We start from the raw sequence: 23,262 nt of genomic DNA, 5'->3' as shown, positions 1-23,262 counted from the left end.
CTCCAGACTCATCCGGCCCATGCACTGAGTTCACCCTTTCCCGGCTTTTCATAAGCTTTCTTGAATTTTGCTGTTAGCCATGCAAAAACAAAAGGAAAACAGCTTCTGAGCTTCTGGTTTGGAAGACCTGATTTTTAAAAAAGACCTACTGCAGAGATAAGGGAAGCTTTCTTGCACGTGTGGAGTGCATGCGTGCGTGCGTGTTAATCAGGTGCTCTGGCTGGACCATTTCTGAGTGCTTCAGCCATTTTTCACACTGAAAATCAGAGGATGTTAACAGCAAAAGAGGCCGTCTGCAGAGTATGCCCTGACTGCCAAGAACCTGCGATCATGAATTATTAGCAATTTGTCTGGGAGCTGTTAGTACAGCTAAAACCCCGATATTGCTTCGGTGTTGGGCTCTCTTCTTCAGTCTCAGTGCTTCTTGAGGTCTTCACACCCAACTTGTGAAGGGGTGGGAGGTGCAAGGAGATGGAAACCCCCCTGCCATCCCCATGGGATGTCTCCACCCTTTTTCTCCTCACTCTCCTGTCTCACAGGCTGCTTCCCCCAGGCTGACTCTAACCCCTCAGTGAAGATGGTGATGTAATGAGGCGTAATGGGATGAGGAGAGGGCAGAGGATGGATGACCCTTCTTTAGGTTGAAAGGCATAGCTGGAGCAGTGTTTTCTGGGCAACGATCTGACCCTGTGAAAATTTCTGACCTGTCTAGGGGCTGTGTAACTTCAAAGCGAGTCAGTGTCCACTGCTCACTCTACCCTTTCTGTGAGCAGAGGAGACAGTATGCCCCTAGGTGCCTGCAGGACATGGCTCCGGGGAGAGAAGTTAAGTAGAGAGATAAGATGGCCTTTCTGACCCTGAAGTACAGGCCTTTCTATTTCTCGGCCTTTCTGACCCTGAAGTACAGGCCTTTCTATTTCTCGTGGGCTTTCAGGGTCTCCATGGGGGGTGATGGGGCTGAGGAGAAGCCTACTACGCATTTGGGCATATACAGGGTAGGGGGGGGCACAGGTCTCTCCCTCCTCCTCCCCCGCAACACAGCCTTTTCTAGACAGAGCCAAGCCATTTAAGGGTTAGACCATCCCATCCAGCCTATGGGAACCCACAACGCCGAGGAGAGACCCAGACCTACTGATTGCCTTCACCTTCCCGGATCTAAGGAAAGCCTCTATTACCCCTCCCCAGGCTCAGTTCTTCATGGTACATTAGTACCCCCTGAACAGGCCAACCCGCAGATCTTTACAGCCAAGCAAAGGCTGGACAATCAGGTAGTGATGACCACCATCACATGACCTAGGCCTGTGCAGTCTTAAAACGGAGACCCAGAGGCAGCCCTGGGCATCATCCAGGCTAGCTCTTGTTCTTGCAGATTGGAAAACAAAGATGCAGAGAAGTCAACGCACAGCTAGCTAGGAGCAGAGTTAGGATCTCAAACCAAGTCTCCTAACTCCATGCTCAGTGCTTCCTCCACTCTGTCCTGCTGCCACCTTCACACCTGGCCACACCAGGGGAAGGAGGAAGCACACAGTGGAGTCAGAAACCTAAGCTCTTTGGGTCCATACCAGGTACTTACTCCTAACTCCGGGTGGCAGTCTCTCTGCTTGCAGCATCCACGTGAATGAAATCACAACCGAGGGTTTCCCTGGTGAAATATTTTAGATAAATAAATGCCTGGTTGTTGAGCCCACTGTGACTTCTGACTCAAGTGTTGCTTAACCAGAAGGTGACATAAGGTGATTACTAATGCTTTCATTTAACAGATCTTTATTTTCGAAGTTCAACTTTTTCTCTTACAACCTTTAACGTCAGTGAAAGGTACATTGTAATGATTGGCTTCTCCCCTGGGTAAGCATGCCACTTAAACAGGCTTGACTGATAGGCCAATTCAGAGGAGAAAAAACGAAATGGCTACACAGAGCCCCCTCTTTTTTCTTTACATAATGGCTCAAAAAGAAGTCACATAGAGCATAATTGTTTATCCAGGACAAATGAGGAAGGCACGCTGGCTCCCCTGCTAGCCCCTGATTTTCCCTATGAAGATACACAAAGGGAGGAGATGGGGTTTGTGGACAGTGGGAAGGTGAATGACTCCTGCAGGCTTATCATGGAGGCTCTGAAATAGCAGAGAATTGGTCTCCAGCACACCAAGGAAGATGATTGTTCTGGGGTGGCTGTGTTCCATTGAGATCTTTTATTGTTCTGAAATGGGTCATTTTCCAACAGAGATCTAAAATCTATGGCAGATTTTCTGAATTTGGCCCTTCATAATAAAATGCCTTGGAGAAGATCGCTGGTCAACCTGGGCTCTGTGTGTGTGTGTGTGTGTGTGTGTGTGTGTGTGTGTGTGTGTTGACAGCCACGACATGCAGCACTGAGCAGGAGTGCTGAGAGGGAAGGGGCCACGGCTGCTACCGGGGAAGGATGCTCACTATGGCTTAATCAATTTTTATTCATGAAAAAAATCCCAGCAGGGAAAAATACCTTTTCAGTTAATTTGTTCTCTCAACCTGATTGTAAAACCCCAAACAAGCGAGCAAGTATGGGGTTTTCTGTTCTCATTAATAAAAAAGAAATGATTACAGCACTTGAAACTCCTCTAAAAAGGTACAATATAAATGCAGTGTGTTATAGATTCGATGCTGTTTCTCTTCCCGGGAGCAGGAGAAGAGATTTCCTTATGTCTCATACAAATAGGGGAAACAAATTCCCGGAGCAAAGCTCTTGCTCAACGTTCAGAACAGTACCAAAAAGAAGGCAGGATGTGAGCTCTAAGGACGACTGAGATGGTAAATATTCAAGTACGAGGCACCACATGAACACAAAGAGGGGTTACTTATTATTAGCCTGGTGGGTTTTTAGATGCATTTTTATAAAGGTGCTTAAACTGTGGTTGCTAAAAAGTGTAGGCACAAATTTTTACGAATTTGTACTGATGAAACGCTAAGTTGCCCAGATGAATGTCATTTTCAGCTTCTTCATACAGAGAAATGCCATCAGCTGAGCAGAAAATGGAAGGATACGGAGTGGGGGAGGGGCAGTCTCAGGAACTTGTGTGCAAGGTCGAGAAAAAAGTAAACCCAAAGGATATGAATCAATTTATTCTCTTTTCGTTTTCCATATGCTGTTACTTTCCCTTTTCTGTCTCATCAAATATTCATTTTCCAGGGCTTGATTCTACTTCATCTTCCTTTTGTAGTCTGGACTAGTGAGTTGGAGTTCTCAAAGAAACAGGCCTTGGAATCAATTATTTTGCTGAATTAGGTTGTATTTATCACGGAGAGCGATGCTGGGCCAAGTCTGGCCCCTCCGTGCTACTCTGCACCCCACCTCCAACTCCAGCCGCTGCCGATGGGTGACTCCAGTTTGCGTGGTACAGGCTAGCCCGATCAGGGTGATGAGGTATTGCAGCTTCAAGATTAGAAAAGCGATGCAAGATGCGGGCTCACCTGCCACCCCTTGTCTGTCATTTAGGGTCAGTTTCCTAGAAGTGCAGAGATGGGAGGAGCCCACCCCCTCGTTTACCAACCAGGTGACTGAAGACCTGGTGGGGCGGTGAGTTGTCTGCGGCCCCGCAGCCCGTCACAGGCCTCTTAGCTCCCATTCCTTGCCCCTTTCTCATGCCATCCTGAACATTTAGTATACTTATCGTATTCTTAAGTATCTCCAAAGGTTTAAAAGGGGGGGAGGGGCCGTGCCCCTCCCTAGTTTGAATCTGCTGCGCAGTCGCTGAGGTGCTCGACGCTGCCTCTGCCCCCTAGCGGCCTCCTGTGTAGGTGGAGGCTGGCTGCGGTACCTCACCCACACCCTGCAGAGAGGGCCTTCCGGAAAAGAAGGGGCAGAGGCTCCCCTGGGGGAGGAGGGCCCAGGAGCTGAGGGACTGGCCTCGCTCATTAAAGATCCACAGCTGTGGTCAAATCAAGGCAACCACTAGACAGAAGCATGAGGCCTCAGACGAACAGCAGCTTTCTGTCTGGGCCTTACTCCTCCATGCTGGCCTCACTGGCCACAGGCAGGAACGTCACCCAGCACATGCCTACCTGGGGAGGCAGTTCTATAAGCCTGGACCCCCAGAGGCCTCTCTCCCACAGGATCCCCTGTGTCCACTGCCCTCAGCTGTCTCTCTTGAGACACCTGGCACTGCTGGAAACAGGTGGAAACAGGCTTGTCCACCCAGAGAAAGAAAAAGAGCCAGCAGGTCCTCTGGGTTTGCTGCCCACACCTTTTCCATGTCGCAGAACACGGGGAAGAGAAAGGGATTACTATTTTTAAGGTGACTCTGCTTTAAAGCTGAGGGGCCATGCAGTGTAAGGGTTAAAGCTTTATTTTTTTTTTTTTATTAGTACATTTTCCAAGTTAATACAATTCTCTGGACTTTCTGGCTTGAAGCCTATTAAAGTGAGTGAATGATCACTTGGCTTTCTAAGATGCAGACTGGGGTCTGAGATACTCAAAATGAGGTTAAAACTTGCCTGGCTACCCCTATGTCCCAACCCATTTGAGACAAAGCAGGCGGGTGGAGGGGGACCACCAAGGTGATAAATGGCTGGATGTTACACTGGCGGAGTTTGGTGGAGGCGGGGCAGTCTGTAAGTCTCACTGAAGGGAACATTTTCTTTGCAGCTGAGAGAGCAATAACTAGCTCAAGATTATACGGCAAGTGAGAAAGGGACAGTATTGGAGCCCAAGTCTCGGGACTCCCGGGCAGGGCTGCATCCAGTATGTCTCTGTCAGGATGCGGCCAGACGAACGTGTCACCTTGAAGCCACATTCTCTTCCCCAGCAATGGGGAGAACCAACATTCACCAGAGGAGGGTCCTGTCTCTGACCAGCTCTGTCCACGCAGTGAAAACTTCCGCAGGACAATCTGGCTAGAGCCTCAGGGAACATACTGCTTGGACAGGGGTAGAATTTCTTGCCAAGTTCTGATCTCATCCTCTTGGGGCTTTCTCCAAAAAGACTGACTTGGCCCAGGGGCTTTGTGAAAGCATTCTGGGCCTGGCACTGTGGCTGCTCGGAAGGCTTCCTCCAAGTTTTAATTTTCCATTTAGAACTCAGTGTTGGTTTCAATATACTCAGCATCAGAGGCTTTTGGTTGGGCAGCTTCCCACCGTCTTCCTCCATTTCTTTCCTGCCTGTTACACCCTGAGTGACAAGTGTGTGCCCCCAAACCCCTCCCAGCCCCCGGAAGGACCCCCGAAGGTGAGGTCTCGCAGCAGCCGACTGCCATTCTCCAGCCCACGCTGCCATGCTGCAAACATGCCAAGGGCCAAGCGCGACCTCACCCACCTCTTTGAAGGATTTCTTTACCTCCACCAAGGAGTGCCAGTGTGCGATGGGCTTCCGTGGGTACGCCAGCATCTCATTCCAGTGGTCCCTGCCCAGGCCCTCGGCGCTGATCCCCACACGACAGACTCCGATGATCTCGTTGTGGCCCACACTAAGGGAGAAACGAAGCACCTGGCACTGGTGACCAGACATACTCTCAGAAGGGGAGGTCCCAGAGGCTGGGCCTCAGCCCCACAGGTCTAACTCAGAAAGCTGAGCTCTGTACAGAGGTGCTGGACAGGGCCTTGGGGTGACAGTGGCAGTGAAACTTTGCCCAGCCTCTTTGGGTGGATATTGGACCCAGACAGATGAGCAACATGTTCTAAACTTGTTTGGAATCTCAGGAACTGTGGCAGACGGCCTGACTTTGGGGAGTGGGAGAGGGTAAATCTCTTCTTTTATTGGACTCAGTGAGCGCCTAAGACATCAGTGCTGTTTGGAAATAAATCAACCTGCTCTGAGTACGGTTTCTCCAAAACCAGCGGCTGTGATGTGATCTATTCACACAGCAAGAACATCAATCATCACTCACATTTGTTCACTGAGTGCCTACTATGCCTGAGAACTTGTGCTAAAGATGCTGGATTGAGGCTTTACTGCATGTTTTTTCCCCTCCTTCAGCTAAAGTGACAACTGGAGAGAGGGAGGAACAGTGGCTGGAGTAGTTGGAAAATGTGTTTGAGAGCCAACCTTGATGGGGTTTGGAAAGTGGAAGAGAAGAAGCATATCCAGGGAGGGGAAATCAAGTTGGACGGATCTGCTGAGGCCGGGTCTGGAAGTCCTTGAGCGTCCAGGAGATGAGCGTGGACAACAGGAGCCGTTGATTCTTGGGAAGGCCAGGTCCAGGAACAGAGTGGTCTTTTGGGAAAGTGTGCCTTTGGCATGTTTGCTGGGTTGGGGCAGGACTGATAAAGGCAGGGGTCAGCTAGGAGGCTGCACAGCCATCCCTACATGGGAGTGATAGCAGCAGTACAAATGGAGAGAATAGAGGGATTCTTAAGGACAGAGGCTCAGACTTGGGCCAGACAGAGGAATGGGAATAGTTGAGGGTGAATTCAGGGAAACTGATAGGGGTGGGGCAGCCCCTGATGGAAACGGGCCCTGCTGGGAAGCAAGTTTGAGCTTCTGCTTTGGGGAAACCTGTGCTCCTCCTTGGGTAGAGCCAGATTCAAGGCCAGTGAGTGGCTGAGTCGTGAACCACAAGGTCCAAGGTCAAGGAGCCCTGTGCTGTATTGGAGTTGGGGTGAGGGGCAGGGAATTTTGGCCTCTGGTACCTGTACCTACCGATCGTAATCCATAACCGAGATAAGCAGGCTGACTTGATCCATATTCTCTGGGGGAATGTCAAAGATGATGGCCTCATTGTAGACGGGGTTAAGGGTGTTCTTCTTTATGGTGGTTTTCTTTTTCTTCAGTCTCCGCCCGTCACAAAGCAGGGACACTTTGACGTATGGATCTGTGCCAAGGGGGGCAGTGGGAAGGGAAGGGAGTGTGTTAAACAGGTGTCCTCAAACATCATGTGCCGCAGAGGCATGGAAGCCCCAGACCTACTGTTGTTCATCAGATGGTATCAGTGGGTTGTTAAAATAATTAAACCACCTTGTACTTACATTGCACACCTGTCTCTGAGGATGCTCCGTGCTTAATAAACACAGAGTCTTTAGGGACCTCAGGCTTCTTAGGAGAGTGCTTAATGGACTTTCACTATTGGGGAAGCTGGCCCAAATCAGACAGGACACCTGCCCATGAGTGTGCAGTTCACAGCCCTCAATCTCAGCTCCCCGGTGACCGGCTGGCTCCAAAGGGTGGCAAAGCTGGACAAGGGCACTCTCTTCCTTCCTTCCTTTCTTTCACCTACTTGGAGCATTTTCTCTGCAGGGGCCTTGTCAGCCTTATTAACAAAAGGATAAGGAAAGTAAAAATAGAATCGTTGACACCCAAGGAGTAGCAATGTGACAAAGTAAATGAACAGTGACAATCACGACGCTTTTTGGGTCCTCCCCACCTGACAACAGGATTATGGGTCTCCTTGTCCCATGAAGCTCACTCCATCTGGCATCAGGAAGGGGAGCATCTCTGCTTCCCCAGAAGCCATTTCCTGCCCACTCTGGGCAGCGGAGGAGGAGAGGGCTGTGGCCGGGGCAGTGAGTGTGGTGGCCTCCTGAGACTCAGGGTGGCCGGTTGGCATTTCATTACTCGGTGAGATCTTGGACTCCCTCCATCCCTCGAGGAGATGTCTTTTTAACTGAAGCTCGATGTGCCTCCCATTTCTGGTCTTTCTTTAGTTTTCTGAACGAGTAATTTCATGGTCATCTTTCTAGCCTGAAATTTTCTACTCATCCAAGTGAAGTGACACCTATTGTGTCTCATAGCACAGGTGTCTCGGTCACCACCATAATTGTTATTTATGGTGCACAGCTCAAGAAATGGGAGGGCTACTTGTAGGTAATAACAGCTTTTGAGACACTGATGTGCTGAGACACCTTTCTTGCCCAGAAGCCAGGGCTCCTGTGAATCTGTCAGGAGGTGCGGGCCAAGCAGCAGCTCCCGGCTCCCCAAGGCACTGGCGTATGGTTCTATCTCCTGGGCACCCAAGTGCCCACTAGGCCCTTGTGCTCCCGGGAGACTTGTTCAGATGGCAGATGAGGCGCACAACCTTGGGGTAGCTACAGAGAACTGTGACACTTGATGAGAAGCTCAAGCCTTAAAGGCATTTCTGTAGACACCCAAGTGAGCCACTGACTAACCAATGTGACAGCTGCAGCTGTGCCTTAGCCAAGGGGGCATCGGGTTTATGGGAGGCCAGGAGAGACCATGAGGTGTGCAATCACCCTGCTGTCTCTGACTACCCATTTGCAAGGGCTATCTCTTGGGGGGACGTTCAGTAAGAAGGAAGGAGTCCCCACAACTTCTCCCCAGTTTCCGCAGGCTCCATTCTCTATAGCTACGCCCTAGACAGTGTTCAAGTCCAAGATCTCCCATTAGCATGGCAACCTCTACACTCCTTAAGAGTGAACATTGCCTTGGAAAGTGTCTTCAGACTCCAAAGTTTACATCTGTAACTACTAGACTCAAAGCAGGACAGAGCAGATGTGGCAGAGAGGGTGGGTTTATGCACTCACCACCCCTTTGGGGTGTACTGATCCTTGTTATTATCTTGTATTATTTTTGTTGTCATGGTTCCAGTGGCTAGACTTAGAGAATTGATTCACAGCTAGTTTAGATCAAGGAGAACAGGAAGACCATTGGTTTTAGAAGTCAAGGTCATATAAATCAGAAACAGGCAATTAATGAGCTCCATTCACCCCCTAGGTTAGTCCAACATCAAAGGAGGCTGAGCTGGAGGCAACCTTAAACTTACCCTCCAAAACAGGAGATTTAGTTTAAAAGGCCCCTAGCATCATGCTATGACAAGGTTCCTTATGCTATAAATCCATTCATTCATTCATCATTCAATACATATTTATTCAATGCTGATTGCGTTCCATGCACTGTTCCATACACTTGCTTATATCAGCGAACAAAATAGACAGAAATCCCTGACAAAGAGAGGACCACTGAATCTACAGAATCTAGCTGAGATTTAATATCAGATTCGCAGGTAGAAAAGAGAGGCAATTGTGAGAGGGAGGTAAGACCTTAGAATGAGAAAACTCTCTCACCCTCAACCCTCTGATTTACTATTACCTCCATGACTTTGCCACAAGCTCTCTCTAGCATCAATTTAATTACACCAGAGAAGATAGTGTGGGGACTTGGGCACAAAATCCTATTTCCTCCAGCAGTCTGGAGAGTCCTCAGTGAATTTCCGTCCCTGCATACACTTATTTTAATATTAAAATGAAATCTACATCAGTTGTATTTTTGGAGGAAGCCAGCTTGCTGCTGCCTAAGTGCTTTGCACGTGTCGGAAGAGGTTCTTTAAGCTCCTCACCATGTCCCAATGTGTGATGGCAGCTCCAGTGGAAGGAGAGGCATGAGGACAGGTGTTTTCTGGGGCAGCTTTTGGCCTGGAAGGCGTGAGTGCTGCAGAGAGACCATGGGGACTGGGAGCAGAGGCTCTGAGTGATTCAAAGCCACCACAAATACACCTTACTTCAGCGTTTCTTGACCACCCTTCCCTGAAACCTCATTTTTCGAGGCCTAATATCTGATCTTCTTCCAATTGTACTCGGCCTGGGCCCAAGATGTTTTCAGCTGGACTGTCACCTTTTTATGGCAACTGTGATTATACCAAGGAGTCTTCTGGGAAAGAATTAATGAATAAAAGGAAAAATCTTACATATACTCCCAGCCAAGTTCAGAGGCACCTCTGGAGTGGATTTACGTTGGTCATCGGAATCTTCAGAAAAGCCTCTTGGGTAGGGGTCTAGGGAAACAAACCTAGCCTTTCCCTGCCTTTGCTACCCCGAGTGAAGCCCAGGCTGTTCAGCGTGTCTGGCTTTGGGATGCCTTCCACCCCAGTTCACTTCTTGGGCTATGAGAAAGGGGGCTCCTGGGACTCCTCTGTTACAGCAAAACTCAAAAACCTTCTCTGACAACGACTTGCAAAATCGTGGAAAATGATCAAACCTCTCATGCTGTATCCAGCCTGCAGGCTCTGAGGCTGCGTGCAAGCCAGTGTCTCCCCAGTTGCTAGAACAGGATTTGTTGCTTCCACTGTATATAGCGGCTCTCCTAGTGCTGACGCAGAGGCCCAGAGCCCTGCAGGAAAACCTCAGATACAAATGCACTTTGCTTTTCAGTGGCTCTGTTCCTTTGACTTCGTCTGCAGGGCTGCCGCAGGGCTGCATGGACTTACAAACACTAGACACTCCAACTTGACCTGACCCTTAGAAGTCCTGAGGCTTCACATAAACTAGAAAGATTTCCCTTAATTTTCTTCTGTTTATTCTTCTTCTCTCCCTCCTCGAAGAGAAAGAACGATAGTATCAGCTAATATCTTAAGAGAGCTCATCATGTTTTTTGCATATTTTTAAACACTGACACGAATTAACTCATTTATTTTTAAAACAACCTGTGTAAATAATTTTTTTTCCGATCAGGAAACCAAAGCATTATACAGTAAGGATGTGGCAAAACTGGGATTCAAAGCCAGGCCGTTTGCTTGCAGGGCTGGTGCCCCTATTCTAAGAATACCAGCAATTGTTCCCCCTTCTCTCTGAACATCTTTGTAGATGCTAATGTCTGGGCTGCTGGGAGGCCACGTGGCAGGCACTTGGGTGGGAGAGGTACCTGAATAGCCTGTGATGTCCATCGCCTTAAGGTTCCGACATTTGATCACGGTGAGGGTGAGCCTGCCTGCCGTGGGCAGGTAGCAGAGAGAGAACATGATCTCTCCCAAATCCACACTTTCCTGCAAAGAAGCAGAGAAGAGGGCAGATGAGGGATACGCAACTCCTGGGCAGCTGCAGGGCCACTCCGGGGCCCAGGAGAAGGCCCTTCGTGTCAGAGTGCCATGTCTGTAAGACCTCAGGGTCTGGCCTCCGTGCTAGGAGTAACTGGGTATAAAAGGCAAGGAAACAATTTCAGCTCTTCAGTAGAATCTGTCCCCTTCAGTATTCCATCTCAGTTCTGATCAGACTCTGGTCCAATCCTCACCCTCCTGCTTTGACCTCACCTGCCCTACCTACGCCTCTTGGCTGCAGCCTCCAGACCCTGTGTGGCCCAGTCCTATTCTCCTCCAACTCATCCTTCTCAGTCACTGGCCCTCTGGACATCCTGTCCTGCCTGGCCTGTGGTCATGACAGTGTTGTGTACAAGAGGCTCTCGGTCATCAGGGGGTCGCCTCTCCCTGCAGATCTGCTTCTAGCCCTCCGCTCAGTCATTCATCACCAGTCCCTCTGCCCTGGCAGTTTCCTTGCCTCTCCTGAAACACACCTAGCACTCCAATTCCCAGCCTTCAGCTAAAAGCACAGGGAATCAGGACCTACCCAGGACATGCTGCCGACCAAGGAGATGTATGCTCGCCACTCCACGTTTGTGCCAGGTCTTGGAACCACTTTGTCCTTAAACGTGGTCATCCTTCAAAAATGAACCCAGCATGGAGCACACACTCTGCCGCCTCTCCTGCCCCCAGAAGCATCAAGGACAGGGATCCCAATTCTAGGGAGTTTCTGAGCAGCAGGAAATAAGAAAACTTCAGAGGTGGTAAGCACGTCCGGCTGTTGAATGAAACAGCACACTGCTGGCCGCCTCCTCTTCCCGCTCCCCACCTGATGGAGGAGGGTGCTTTCACTGCAAAACCTCTCCTTCAGGCTCTGAGACTGATGTGGGACGTCAAGACATGGAGATGTTTCCTCCCTTAAAGCCCACAGCCCCAGGGTGGGAGAGGAGGAGGTCAGGATTTGGGTGGCTCTGCTTTCAGATGGGGACATGTGTTCATTTATTCATTCATTCAGTCAACAAATATTAATTGAGCCCCTGCTATGTGCTGAGTGTTGCTGTGTATGCTGGAGATACAGAAAAGAACAAAATAGACAAAAATCGCTGCCCTCATGGAGCTTACATTTTACGAGGACAAAGGATGAGAGAGAAAGTAAGTCAGTTAGATAGTAAAAAGGATCAAGGAGAAAAAAGTAAGGCATGGAAAGAGGCTAGGAAATGCTGGGGAAGGCCATGGTTGTTGAAATTTTAGACAGGCTGGCTGGGGAGGCCTCCCCGAAGAGGTGACTTCTGAGAAAGAGAGAAGTCAAGGGTGACACCAAGGTGTTTGTCCCTTCTCCTCAAAGAACCTCCCTCAACTGGGGACTCTCAGAGAAACGTCATACTTAGCCCCACCTGGAGAATAATCCCCCCACCCTTTCCAGAGCATGTGGTCCCAACAGCCTCCTCTAGATGGCACTGATACCCACCCTTTCCCTAGCCCAAGACTGATCCTTTTCTTACCCACCCCTCCAATCAAATCCCAGGAGTAGGAGAAGAGGAATCCTCTCAGCTCCCTGGGCGTGGGAAGTGGGGTGTAGGGGTGTGGCGGAATGCCATCTGGCTGGGGCAGAGCTGGACACACCGCAGACAGAGCCACCCCCCCACTCCCCCACCCCCAGCTCACAGAGCCAGCGAGCGGAGACCAACACCCACGAGCTCCTGTGCCCCGCAAAGCTCTCCCATTTCCACCTTGGGGGGTCGCAGCAACTGTGAGAGGCAGGGAATATCGTCATTAGTCCCTCCACCTCACAGACAAGAACTCAGGGTTGAAACTCCAGGGTAAAGCTCAGGGGTAAAGCCCCGCCCAGGCATTGCGCAGTTGGTGGGAGGCGCAGTGGGTGGGAGGCGCAGCCGGAGTCTGACCCTTAGGAGAGCAACGCCCTCCACGCTCACCTCAGGAGCTTCTCAAGGTAACCCTGGCGCCTCTAAACTTTAGATCACAATTTCACCTTTCCTTGTGTTTGTATTTACTGAGACCTGCTAGAAGTTCCATGTTTTGCGGGGTGTGTGCTGTCCCCCTGTCGACGCGCACGCAGCCTGGGGTTGGGGTGGGGGGTAACCAGTTAAAAGAAAGTGCCAGAACCCCCATTTCCCTCAGGCGCGTCTCCTGTCTTCCGAGCCCCTGGTCCAGGGAGAGAGACACAGGAAAAGGCCCCTGACGTGCTGTCGTGGGAGCCGGACTGTCCCCTCACGCGGCGGGGGTCCGTCCGCGGTGCACTGGCTGAATGTTGCGTTCCCGGCGGAGGCATCGAGGCCCAAGAAAGCCCCCAGCTCCCTTTATTTAGTTGTAACCCTCCAAGGTTACATCCTGCCCAAAGTTAAAGAAACCCTTTCAGACTCAACAACAGCAATAAGAACTAACGTTACTGCGGGCACACCAGGTGCCAAGTCCTTTGCTAAATTATCTCAAGTCTCACCTCAGCCTGGAGAGGTAGGTGCACACAGGAGGAAGTGACTGCTTCATGAAGTCAAGCAACCTGCCCAGGGTTGCGCAACTCTCTAGGGCTCTGGTGCCAGACTTTCATAGACCAGTGCTGCTGCTCCAGTGCTCTCAGTGGCTCCCTCTGTTTGGCTTCCGGAATCAAGGCTCATCTTCCTAGTTTGCATTCAGGACCCTAAACAATCGGGCCCTCTCTTACCTCCTCACCTGTGTATTTCTCTCTATTCCTCCATGCCAACCCCCTGCTCCACATGGCCCGTGTATCTTTGGTCCCTTTGGCCAAAAGGCTTCCTCCTCTTATCCTTCCTTGGACAACCCCAGGCATCTTGTAGGGCCCAGGGTCATGTTCCCCACAGGGATCCTCGTCCAGGATCCAGACCACAGAGAGCATCTCTCCCCTACATTCTTGCAACACTTTTTGCCCCTGAGCTGCTCACAGATATTACCAAATCCTCGCTTTGCTGTAGTTGTGCCTTCCTGTAGCATCCAGGGACTGGAGGCCCCTCTGGGGCAGGGGCTTTGCTCTACACCACTGTGCGTCAGAGGTACCCAGTAGCACAAGAGGAGACACACAGATGCTGGAGAAACAGAGGGTTACATTTTAGTCAGAAGAACCCTTGAGAGGGTCATTCTCCATATCAGTGTTAGGATCAAGTTAGGGCCCTGGGAAGGAATTTAGAAGCTCCTACAGCCCCTCTGAGAGGGAGGGAACAAAAGGCTGCTGTCACTGGGTCCCTACATGGGGCTTCCCACGTGGCCACCTGGCAGATGCAGAGACGAGCCTTCAGAGGCTGTCTTATTTCAGGAAGTCTAAGTTGATTTGTTTGTGACCTTGGGAGACTTGCCTGGGGATGTGGGCAATCCTTTAAGGCAAACAGAATCACCTGTGGCTCCATGAGGTGCTCTCAAGGATGTCTTCCTCCAGGGAGAGCACCCACCTAACGGTACCCCTTCTTTTCTCGATAGAACTATGGCAACTGTGGGCATGCTCAGTGCTGAGTCTGCAGTGTGGTTTGGAACCCCCACCCTCATCCTGGTCCCTGCTTTCAACAGTGAGCTCCATCCTCCATCACTGGGCCTGAACAGGCCAGGGAGTGGGCCAAGATCCCACTATGACTTGGAGGCAGAGAGGAAACAGGGGTTGGGGGGCCGGAAGCCCAGTCCCAGGACCTTGTGCTGTGGGTGATTGGGTCTCTTTGGACCTGACAGAGAGATGGCTGCTCTTGGTTCAGTGGCTCAAGGGGGATATTAACTCCCCTGCACGCGTAGGCAGCAGAAGACTGGGTTATTTGATAAAGGAAAATAAATAGGTTCCTTTTGAGTAAATAGAGAGATGGGGCTAAGCAAACAGAGAGTTGACATCTCCTGGTAGCCACCTTCCTCTCTCGAAAGCCAGGCCCAGCTCAGCCCCACAGGCAGCCTGGCCAGGTCCTCTCTGCACCATTGCCTATCTGAGGAGGTTCCAGCCTCAGATCTTGTGCATCTTGCCTGCCTTTTATCCTCACTAGGGATGTCTGAGACTTTGGCTTTAATAAAACCAGGGGTGACCAGAGGCTGCGGAACAGCCAGCGTGTTATTGCTTTCATCTTCACCCTCCATCTGGGGAGGCCGCCGTAGGGCCCCTGGCTGGTAATGAGCTCTCTGGTGCTGGAGAGGTCACTGCTGGCCAGAAAGCTGCAGAATCCAACGTGGCCCTCTCTGCTGCTAACCGGGGGGCTGATGGGGGAATACGAGCACAGTAGTAGCTGGTAAAAGTCTTGGCTAGTGCTTGAAGGGAGTGGGTCTGCAGCCAGGGAGTGGGCTCCTAGAGAAGTCAGTCCTTAAGTACATGCAGCTTGTCCACCTGACATTGCTGCCTGTCATGGTAGCACTCTCCCCTGGCCACAGGGCCCAGGTGTCCGGGCAGTAAGATTCGTAAAGGCCCATCTGTTGCGCAGCATTGCTCTTGCTAGTTTCCCATCAGCCCATCTGCAATAGCTCATTAAAGCACTTCTCTCTCCTTAATGCATGCACACAGCCCTGGGCATAGGAAAAAATTCCTATCCGTGGACTGCCCAGGAAAGAGCAGTGAACCACACGTCAGGAGACTTGGGCCTTAGTCCCTCCACTACTAACTAGCCGAGAGCCATTGGGCTTATTTCACAGTTCTGGGCTTCAGTCTGTAAAATGAGAGCATCTCACTAGATGTTGTAGCCTTAAGGTCCTTGCTAGCCATAACAACCATTCAAACTGGAAAAGTCTATCTTCAGCCATCGCCAATTGAGATGGCCCAAGAATGCCTAGCTGGTGTCTGTCTATTACCCGCTGCAAGGAATCTAGCAACTTTGTTTTGAAATCCAAATGCTCTCATTCCTTCTGTTCCCACTGCCCCCGAGTGCTTTGTTCTTCTCCAGGGCTAGCCTTCCTCCTCCTAAATAGGCAGTGAGTGGCGTCAAAGCCTCTGCGTCTGTCTTGGGAATCCAGGCTGAGCAAAGCAAGAACGATGTTCCCCTGTCTCTTAGAGAACACTTCTAGTCTCTTAATCATTAAGTGGCTTGTCTGAATCTCTCATCATCAGCAGAGAAGCATCCGCTACACTTTTGGGAAAGCCACAGGAGACCTAAAAGAATCTCTGAAGCACTGGGCAGGAAGTGCTGTTAAGTTACCCTGGGGTTGGGGGCCTGGAAGAGAGACGGGGTGGAAGCCAATTTGGCCCCAGTGGGTAAAGAAACAGCCAGTGAGCAATCCCTTCGTGTGGGCCTGGGGCTTGGAATTGGGGGTAGAGTTGAGTCAGATGTGGGGGCCGGCCGCCGAGACTGGGCTGACTGCTCTGACACCCGCCCCCACAGCACCACAGACCTCTCCAGATCCCCCGCCACAGCCCCAACTTTCATGTTGATTGTGGGGATTCTGTGATGAGTTCTCATTAGATCATGGGCTCTTGGGGTGCAGGGATGGGGCTGGCTTCACTCATCATCATACCCCTCGTGTCTAACCCAGGGCCGGACACACAGTAACTGCTCAGGAAACACTGGCTGATGAAGGAATGGTTGAGCATACAGACTGGGGGCCAGGCAGCTCTGGGTCCAGGTTCTAGCTCTGCCGTTTATGAGTGTGACTTACTTTAATCCTTTCATTGTCTGGGTTTTCTAATCTGTGAAATGGGTACCTACCTCTTAGGATTGTTAAGTAGAGATTAAGTGAAGTAATCTGTGCAAAGTGCTTAGCACAGTGCCTGGCACCGAGTACACGCTCAGGAAGCGTCAGCTGCTATTCCTATTACAGCAATTACCCTCATAACGACTGCTACTCTCAGGAGCTCAGCCCTGGGGCAAGGGCAGGAGAGAGAAAGGCCCATAGGAAAGCAGTGGTTTCTGGCTTGATCAGTGCTGCCAGAGAGGTGTGGACAAGACGTGGGAGGTAGAGGGGGGATTTCAAGGGAGGCTTCGCAGACGGGGTAATATTCGATAGGATCTGGCAAGGTGAGTAAAAGGAGTTTACAGCAGAGGAAACAAGTGCATTCCAGGCAGGGGGTCAGCAGGCACATAAGGACACAGAGAGGAGGCCATGCAGGTTCCACGTGCCTAGAGGGCCACGCGGAGGTGGGTGCTGAGAGCAGCCCAGATGAGGTTGGCAGTTTGCCTTTGACCCTGCAGGTGACAGGAGATGTCTCTACACCTGCTCTTTAGCCCCTATTTCCCACTCAGTCCACAGTGTCGCCTTCCACCCAGACGCCCACACCAGAGACCATCTCCAGGTGTGTCACTCATTCATTATCCGCCTACTTAACATTCGCAAATACGGAGAGACAGTAGTGGTGAGACAAAGACCCAGCACTCCAGGAGCCTGTATTCTGGGGGAGGGAGGAGACAAAAATAAAGCAGGAGAGGCTCTGAGGGTGCTGAGTGAACCGGGCTTGTGACAGAGGGGAGCGAGTAGGGGCGGGGCAGGGACAGGGGAGAAGTGCAGGTGGGGGAGCATCAGACCTGAGAGAGGGAGGAGATGACCTGCCAGGAGGGAGGAGGGCATTGGCAGAGGGGACAGCAGGGCACAGCATGGGCCTGGCATGGAGAGGTGAGAGGCAGCTGCTGAGCTGGGATACAGCGGGGAAGGGAGGCAGGACCAGGTCTCAGAGATCCTGAAAGATGTTTGGATTTTATTCCCTGAGAAAAGCAGGACCTCAGCAGGCTTGCAGAGAATGGATGGCCTGGGCTGGGGTGGGAGTGGAAACCGGAAGGATCCCAGCTTCCTCCCCTCGGGGAGCCTCCACACACAGTAACAGTCAGTTACCCAGCCATACTGTTCTGCCTGCTAAGAGTCCCCAGACCCAGGCCCGCTCTGCTTCTCCCCTCAGAGCTCCCTTAGCTCAACCGCACCATCTCTTGCCTGGACCTCCCAGCTTTCTGACTCCCTCCACCCACCCCTCCGATCTATCCTCCTGAACAGGGAAATAGATGTGAACAGGGGGTTGTTCGTCTGCTCAAAATCCTTCAATGGCTCTGCATTCCAAACTTAACTTGTAGTTGGAGAACTCTTCTTCAGATGAAGGATTACTAGAAGTCCAACTATATACGAGATGAAAAGTGGCTCAGAGATGGGACACCCAGAGCCATCTTCCATCCCTCAGCGGGCCTCTTGGAGCTTCCAGGAGCCAGCTTGAATATCACTTAGCCACTGGAATCGAGTGTTCAAGTCTCTCCATGATTTGGCCCTTGCCCTTCTTACCAACCATTCTGGTCCAGGCGCCCTATATGGGCCATCCAGTCCTACGTGCTCATGTGTATCAAGCTCTTCACCAAAGCCTTATGAAATGGTGCAATTATTGTCTCCATTTTCTACGTGGAGACACTGGAGTACAGAGAGGCTGAGCCACTGGCCCAACACACAGCTACTAAGTGGCAGAGCTAGGATGTGACCCCAGGCAGCCAGGCTCCAGAACTCACAGTTTTAGCCACTGCCCCGGCCTACCTCTCTATGACTCCCTCTCCCCAAACCCTGCAGGTTCTTTCACATCTCATGCCTTCATCCTGTTCTTTCCACCACCTGAAATAACCTTTCCCTACTTCTGACTACCGGTCAACACTCATCTTTCCAGGCCAGCTGTCCATTCCCTCCTCTTGGGTAACCTCCCCTCACTCCTCTGGTCTGGCTTGGGGCGCGTCCCTGGGTCTCATGGCCTAGGGACAGGTGTTACAAATGCCCTGAAGCAAGGCAAGTCACATCTGATTAAAAAATCAGGATCTGGTGGCCCAGTGGCTGGGGCGGGGGGCCTGCAGTGGAGGAGAGTGGAGACTGACACCCCACCCGCCCTGCGCCCCCACGGCTGCTCAACTCTCTGCTGGGAGAGGGGAGTCAAGGGGGTGGATGCTCCTTCCTGGGGTGCTGAGAGGGGGCTCCTGCTGTGAGCAGCCGGGCCTGGCTGATGTGGGCTGTTCCCCGCTCCTCCTCAGGCCTGGGCTTCCAGGGCACGAGGACGATGCCGGGGGTGGCCGGGGTGGGAGGGCCAGCTGTGTCTGACGTGGGCTCCCTGCTGGGAGTTGGGGCAGGTTCTGTTTGTTCTGACTTCCATGCCTGCTTTTTCTCTCAAGTGCGTTCTGCCCCAAGGGCTTTGCAGCATTATGAATAAGTGATCTAGCAGAATTGAAGCTTCTTTAACGAACTCCAAAGACTCCAGCTGCAGCCCGTGGTGTGGACACTGAGAGCCTGGGACCGGTCCGTGGAGAAGAGGGGGGCCCTCCAGCTCTCAGGGAGTGTGGAGATGCAGGAGGAAGTGGGTGAGGTCCTCGAGGTGGGTTTGGTCCCAGAGGACCCCTTGAGAGACTACAGCATGTCAGTGGGAGGCTGATGTTTCTCTATCTGAGCATCTTCAGGGAAACAGACAGTTTTATTTAGAAAACTTTTTCACAACCTCTCCTTCATGAACCTGCCCTTGAAAACAGGCTTAGTGTTTCACACGCACCATTACTTTTGGGCAAATATCTGTGAGTCAGAATCACACTGGGAGGTGCAGATTTCTTCGTAATGACTTTTTAAAAGGTGGGTGGAGAGGGAGAGGGGCTATGAGGGGGTGGAAGGAGTTTGAGGAGAGCAGAGTTTGGAGAAGTTCTAGAAGAGATGGAGGCAACGCCTGGTCAAGCTGGCAAGTCTGCACCAGGGGTGCTTGTCTGTGAGAGGCCAGGCCCGAGGACCTCACCTCCACTCTGGGCCATCCACTGGCATCCTCACTAATGAGAGGAGTAAATGGCACATTAATGGCGTTAATGATGAGAATCTGTCTTCATTTCTTGCCTCAAGTGGTCCTGCCGTGCGCCTGTCAAACAGCTGTCAGTTTCCCCTGGAGAGAGCGGGCAGCTCAGTGGAGGGTAGTCTGCTCTCTGGAGGGCCTCTTCTGCAAACAGGTGCCTTAGGGGTCCCAACAGGCAGGGCTTTGGTCCCAGCCCAGGACACGTGCTTGAACCCTGGGGGCTTTCACTGCTCTGTGTCTTTGCTGACCCGAAGTTTAGGTCTTCACCCGCGCCCCTGCTCCAGATGCGCCAGACCTCTGGGTCTTGCTGTGGTGAGGCTGCTCTGAGAAGAACCTCTTTGTGGCCTTTCAGAGAGTTGCCCATCCTACTCTTGAAGCATCCTCTTCTTTCAGTTCTCCTCCCACCTGTCCCCTTACTCCTTCCCAGTCTCTGCTGGACCCTCCTCACATCCCTGCCTCTATGCAGTGGGTTCTAACACTCCTCTCCTCCCCTAAGCATAATGCTAATGCCCATCTCCATGCTCCTGACCCCCGAATTCATGGCCCCTTCACAGACCTCTCCTCTAGACTCCGGACTCCTTTGTCCAACATGACAGCCCAGTCTGGCGTCTCACAGAAATCGCAACTTCTCAGATGCTCAAGATGAACCTGGAGCTTCCGCTGACATTTTTGTCTTGCTTTCCCTTACTCAGGAAATGGCCCCATCCAGTTTCTCCAGGCGGGAACAAGACCTCATTGCTAATGCCTGCCTTCCTCTCTCCTTTGCATTCAGTTCATCACCAAGCCCTGTCAATTCTACCTCCAGATTCAATCTTGAGTCTACCCACCTCTCTCTGTCTCCAGTGCCGCACAGAGGGCAAAGTCACCTCTCACTTGCCCACAGGCCACAGCCTCCTAACGGCCTCCCCCCACCTTGCTTCCCTCTGTCCTCCTGTCCCCACTTTCCACACAGCAGCCAGAAAGCTCTTCCAAAACTGTAAGATGGATCATGTCACTTCTCTGTTTAAAACCTTCCAGTGGCTTCCCCTTGCGGTAGAAGAAAAGCCAAAACCCTTATCGAGACCTACAGGGCCCTGCATGACCAGGGCTCAACCCTTTGCCCCCTCGCTACGCATTAGTCCCTCAGGCTCTTTCAGCTCAAGGTTCCAGGTTCTTTCTGCCCCCGGGGAATTTACACATTCTGCTCCCTCTGCTTGATCATTCTTTGCCCAACTCTTCACAGGACAGGTGTTCATCCATCCTTCAGGCCACTTCTTCCAAAGCCACACCGCCTGCTCCGGACTGTGTGCTCCTGAAGGACAGGGACTGAGTCTGTTTTACCAGGTTCAGGACTTGGGCAGAGCCAACCAGGTGCCCAGGGTACAAAAGCAAAGGTGGTGGAGGCCCTCACATTTAGGTTCATGTGTGCCTCCGGGAGCGAATGCCTCCTTAAATTCTGCCCCATGGGGCCTTGCTTACCTTACCCTGGTCCCTGCCCTGTATTTTACTCACAGCTGTATTTTCAGGATTGAGCACAGTGCCAGGTAAATAACACATGCATAACACATGCCCAGCATTATTTGTTGAATTAATGAGCAATGTCGTTTTGTGGGGTACACCTGGTTAGAAGGCGGTGAAAAGGATTGGTGTGGGTCCTTGCTTAACTTCAGCCTCGGGTCTGTCCAGTACGGTCCCTGTGGGTAATAAGATGTGGGTAACAGCTCATGGTGGCATCTAATAAGGTGTTCCTCAGTGTGAGGGCTGGACATCTCCTGCATTAGAATCACACGGGGAGGTGGGGGCTTGACTCTTGAGCTGGGCCCAAGGTCTGTAGAGTCAGAATCTCTGACAGGTGGGGCCTGGATGTGAATGATTGACAGGCTTCCCAGGTGATTCTTATGTATCCTCAGTTTGTAACATAAGGCAAACAAGGAGATTCCGAGGTTGTCCTGGACCATACTTTTTTAGAGTCTCTCTGACCAAAGTCGCTCAATATCAGTGTTGCCAGGCAAAAGTTAGGCTCAGTAGAAAAGCCCCCTCTCCTTTGTTAGGTGCAAACAAGATTCCAGTGGGTCAAAGCCAAGCTGAGCACCTGGAGCACAGGCACGCTCTCGCCCTTCACCTTTGCTCTACACACCTCAGGCACGCTGCATAGCTAAGTTTTAGCAGAAGGTGCCTCACCCACATTTAGAGGGTTTAAGAAAACTAGACAGTGTTTTAAAGATACCCGCCACCATTCTGTAAATATGCCTTATTGCGGTGGTCCTCCAAGTGTGATTCTCTGACCAGTAGAGTCAGCGTCACCTGGAACTTGTTAGAAATACAAATTAATGGGCCCACCCTTACCGGGCGTGGGGCCCAACACTGCGTTTTAACAAGCCCTCCAGGGAAGTCTTAGGAACTGAGAACCACAGCCTTATGGAGTTAGAAGAATCAGTTGAGCAACCACACTCTGGTTAGGGTTTTGAAGTTTCTTCTGATTATTTTTTTGTGATCAAAGCCAAAGTCAAGAGTGAAGGGGACTACTTGTTTGTACAGGCCAGGCTGGGTATTTAACATACTCTACTTAATTCATTTCGTTCATACAGCATTCCTCCGAGAAACCCACAATTATTGCCATGTTGAGGTTCATAGAGGTTAAGTGATCGCCTAGGGTCCCACAGTGATCAACCACTTCTGGACTTGGACTCCCGTCTGCTGACTCTGAAAGTCTCGCTCTTCTCCATCGTGTCACCCAGCCTCCTCTCCACTCCACGCACCTTCTGCCCCTGTTTATGGAGGCTCATGCGGGCGAAGGACCTGTGTGGGTTTTGAAAGCAAAATTTCTCCATGTTCTGGAAGCGAGAAGCACTAAAGAGGACATCTCTGAGGCTTAGAGTCTTTGCTTCCCTCTGCCTGCCCCAGTCTGATTCCTCTTGAAAAGGGACAAGTGCATGATGTCAGCCCATGTTACAGACTGCGAGGGGACCCACCTCCTGCTCACTGCAACCCCCGGTGCCGGCATCCTGGCCTGGGCCAGCCGTTCCTTGTGAAGGGCACCTGGACATCATCGCCTCACCAAGTGCTGAGTTGCTCCAGGGGACACTGCCTCATGGAAGAAGGTTGGAGGAGGAGTCCAGCAGGGGAAGGAGATGGGCTCTCTCTGCACAGACCTTCCTACCTGGGCTTCTCTGGGGTGCAGACACCAGGACTGGGAGGAGGAAACCCTTCATGAAGAAGTTTTGGGCAGGTAAAGTGTCTCCCGCTGTCTCCTGCAGAGTTGGAGTTATTTCCCTCACTTTGGTTTTCTTGCTTCCTTAGTTCTTGAGCTGGGGCGATGGTTTGCAGTCCCCATGGGCCTCTGGGGAGAGTTGCAGGTGTCAAGGTATCTCAGGATTCACTCCTTTGGTGTGGGGTCCTTGTGGATCAGAGCAAGACAACCCCAGTCATTTGTCCAGAGGTCACATGTCCAATCCCTGCTCTACTGCTTTCAAGCTGCGTAACCGTGAGCATTGTTGAACTTGCCTGACCCTCTCTGACAGCATCAGCTATCCTCGAGGTGGCTGGACAGCTGCTGAGCCCCTGATTTGGAGGTTTATGAGGAAACCACAAGGAAGACTTTGCCAGGTGCTAGTGGAAAAAATCAAGATTCATGTGCAGCAAACATATAATCTGTTTGTAAACCTCTTATTCTTCTGCCATATTGGGGCAGGCAGTGGCCCTGCACCCACTGGCTGTCCCATCCAAAGGCCACCTGGTGGGCTGAGGGGCCAGTGTGCCCTGCAGATGTTGCAGTCAGCAAGAGGAGAAGGAGGGGCAGGAGTGTTCCTGAACAGAGGGTGGGAGCGAGGACCTCTTCCAGGCTGGGTTTCAGAGGCCACAGCTCCTG

At 51.5% G+C, this 23,262-nt stretch overlaps 1 protein-coding gene across 5 annotated transcripts in view; it reads right to left on the bottom strand.

Annotated features, from left to right (window-relative positions):
- SYT6 (synaptotagmin 6) overlaps positions 1-23,262 on the bottom strand; it is a 57,393-nt gene that overhangs the window by 1,737 nt on the left and 32,394 nt on the right. For 3 of the 5 annotated variants that reach the window (XM_014566394.2, XM_014566397.2, XM_032486988.1), the window contains exons 4-6: positions 10,561-10,681; positions 6,610-6,781; positions 5,287-5,437 (exon numbers count right to left, since the gene is read on the bottom strand). In XM_014566394.2, coding sequence (XP_014421880.2) covers positions 5,287-5,437; positions 6,610-6,781; positions 10,561-10,681 — 444 coding nt within the window. Of the gene's footprint in view, positions 1-1,573; positions 1,643-5,286; positions 5,438-6,609; positions 6,782-10,560; positions 10,682-23,262 lie in introns of all 5 variants that reach the window. The other 2 variants (XR_001367229.2, XR_001367230.2) reach the window with 2 other exon arrangements.

Source organism: Camelus ferus, chromosome 9 (genome assembly GCF_009834535.1).
Source record: "Camelus ferus isolate YT-003-E chromosome 9, BCGSAC_Cfer_1.0, whole genome shotgun sequence".
Classification (NCBI taxonomy): Eukaryota; Metazoa; Chordata; class Mammalia; order Artiodactyla; family Camelidae; genus Camelus; species Camelus ferus.
Note: the sequence above shows the minus strand (reverse complement) of the source record. Positions and strands in the feature narration are given on the sequence as shown.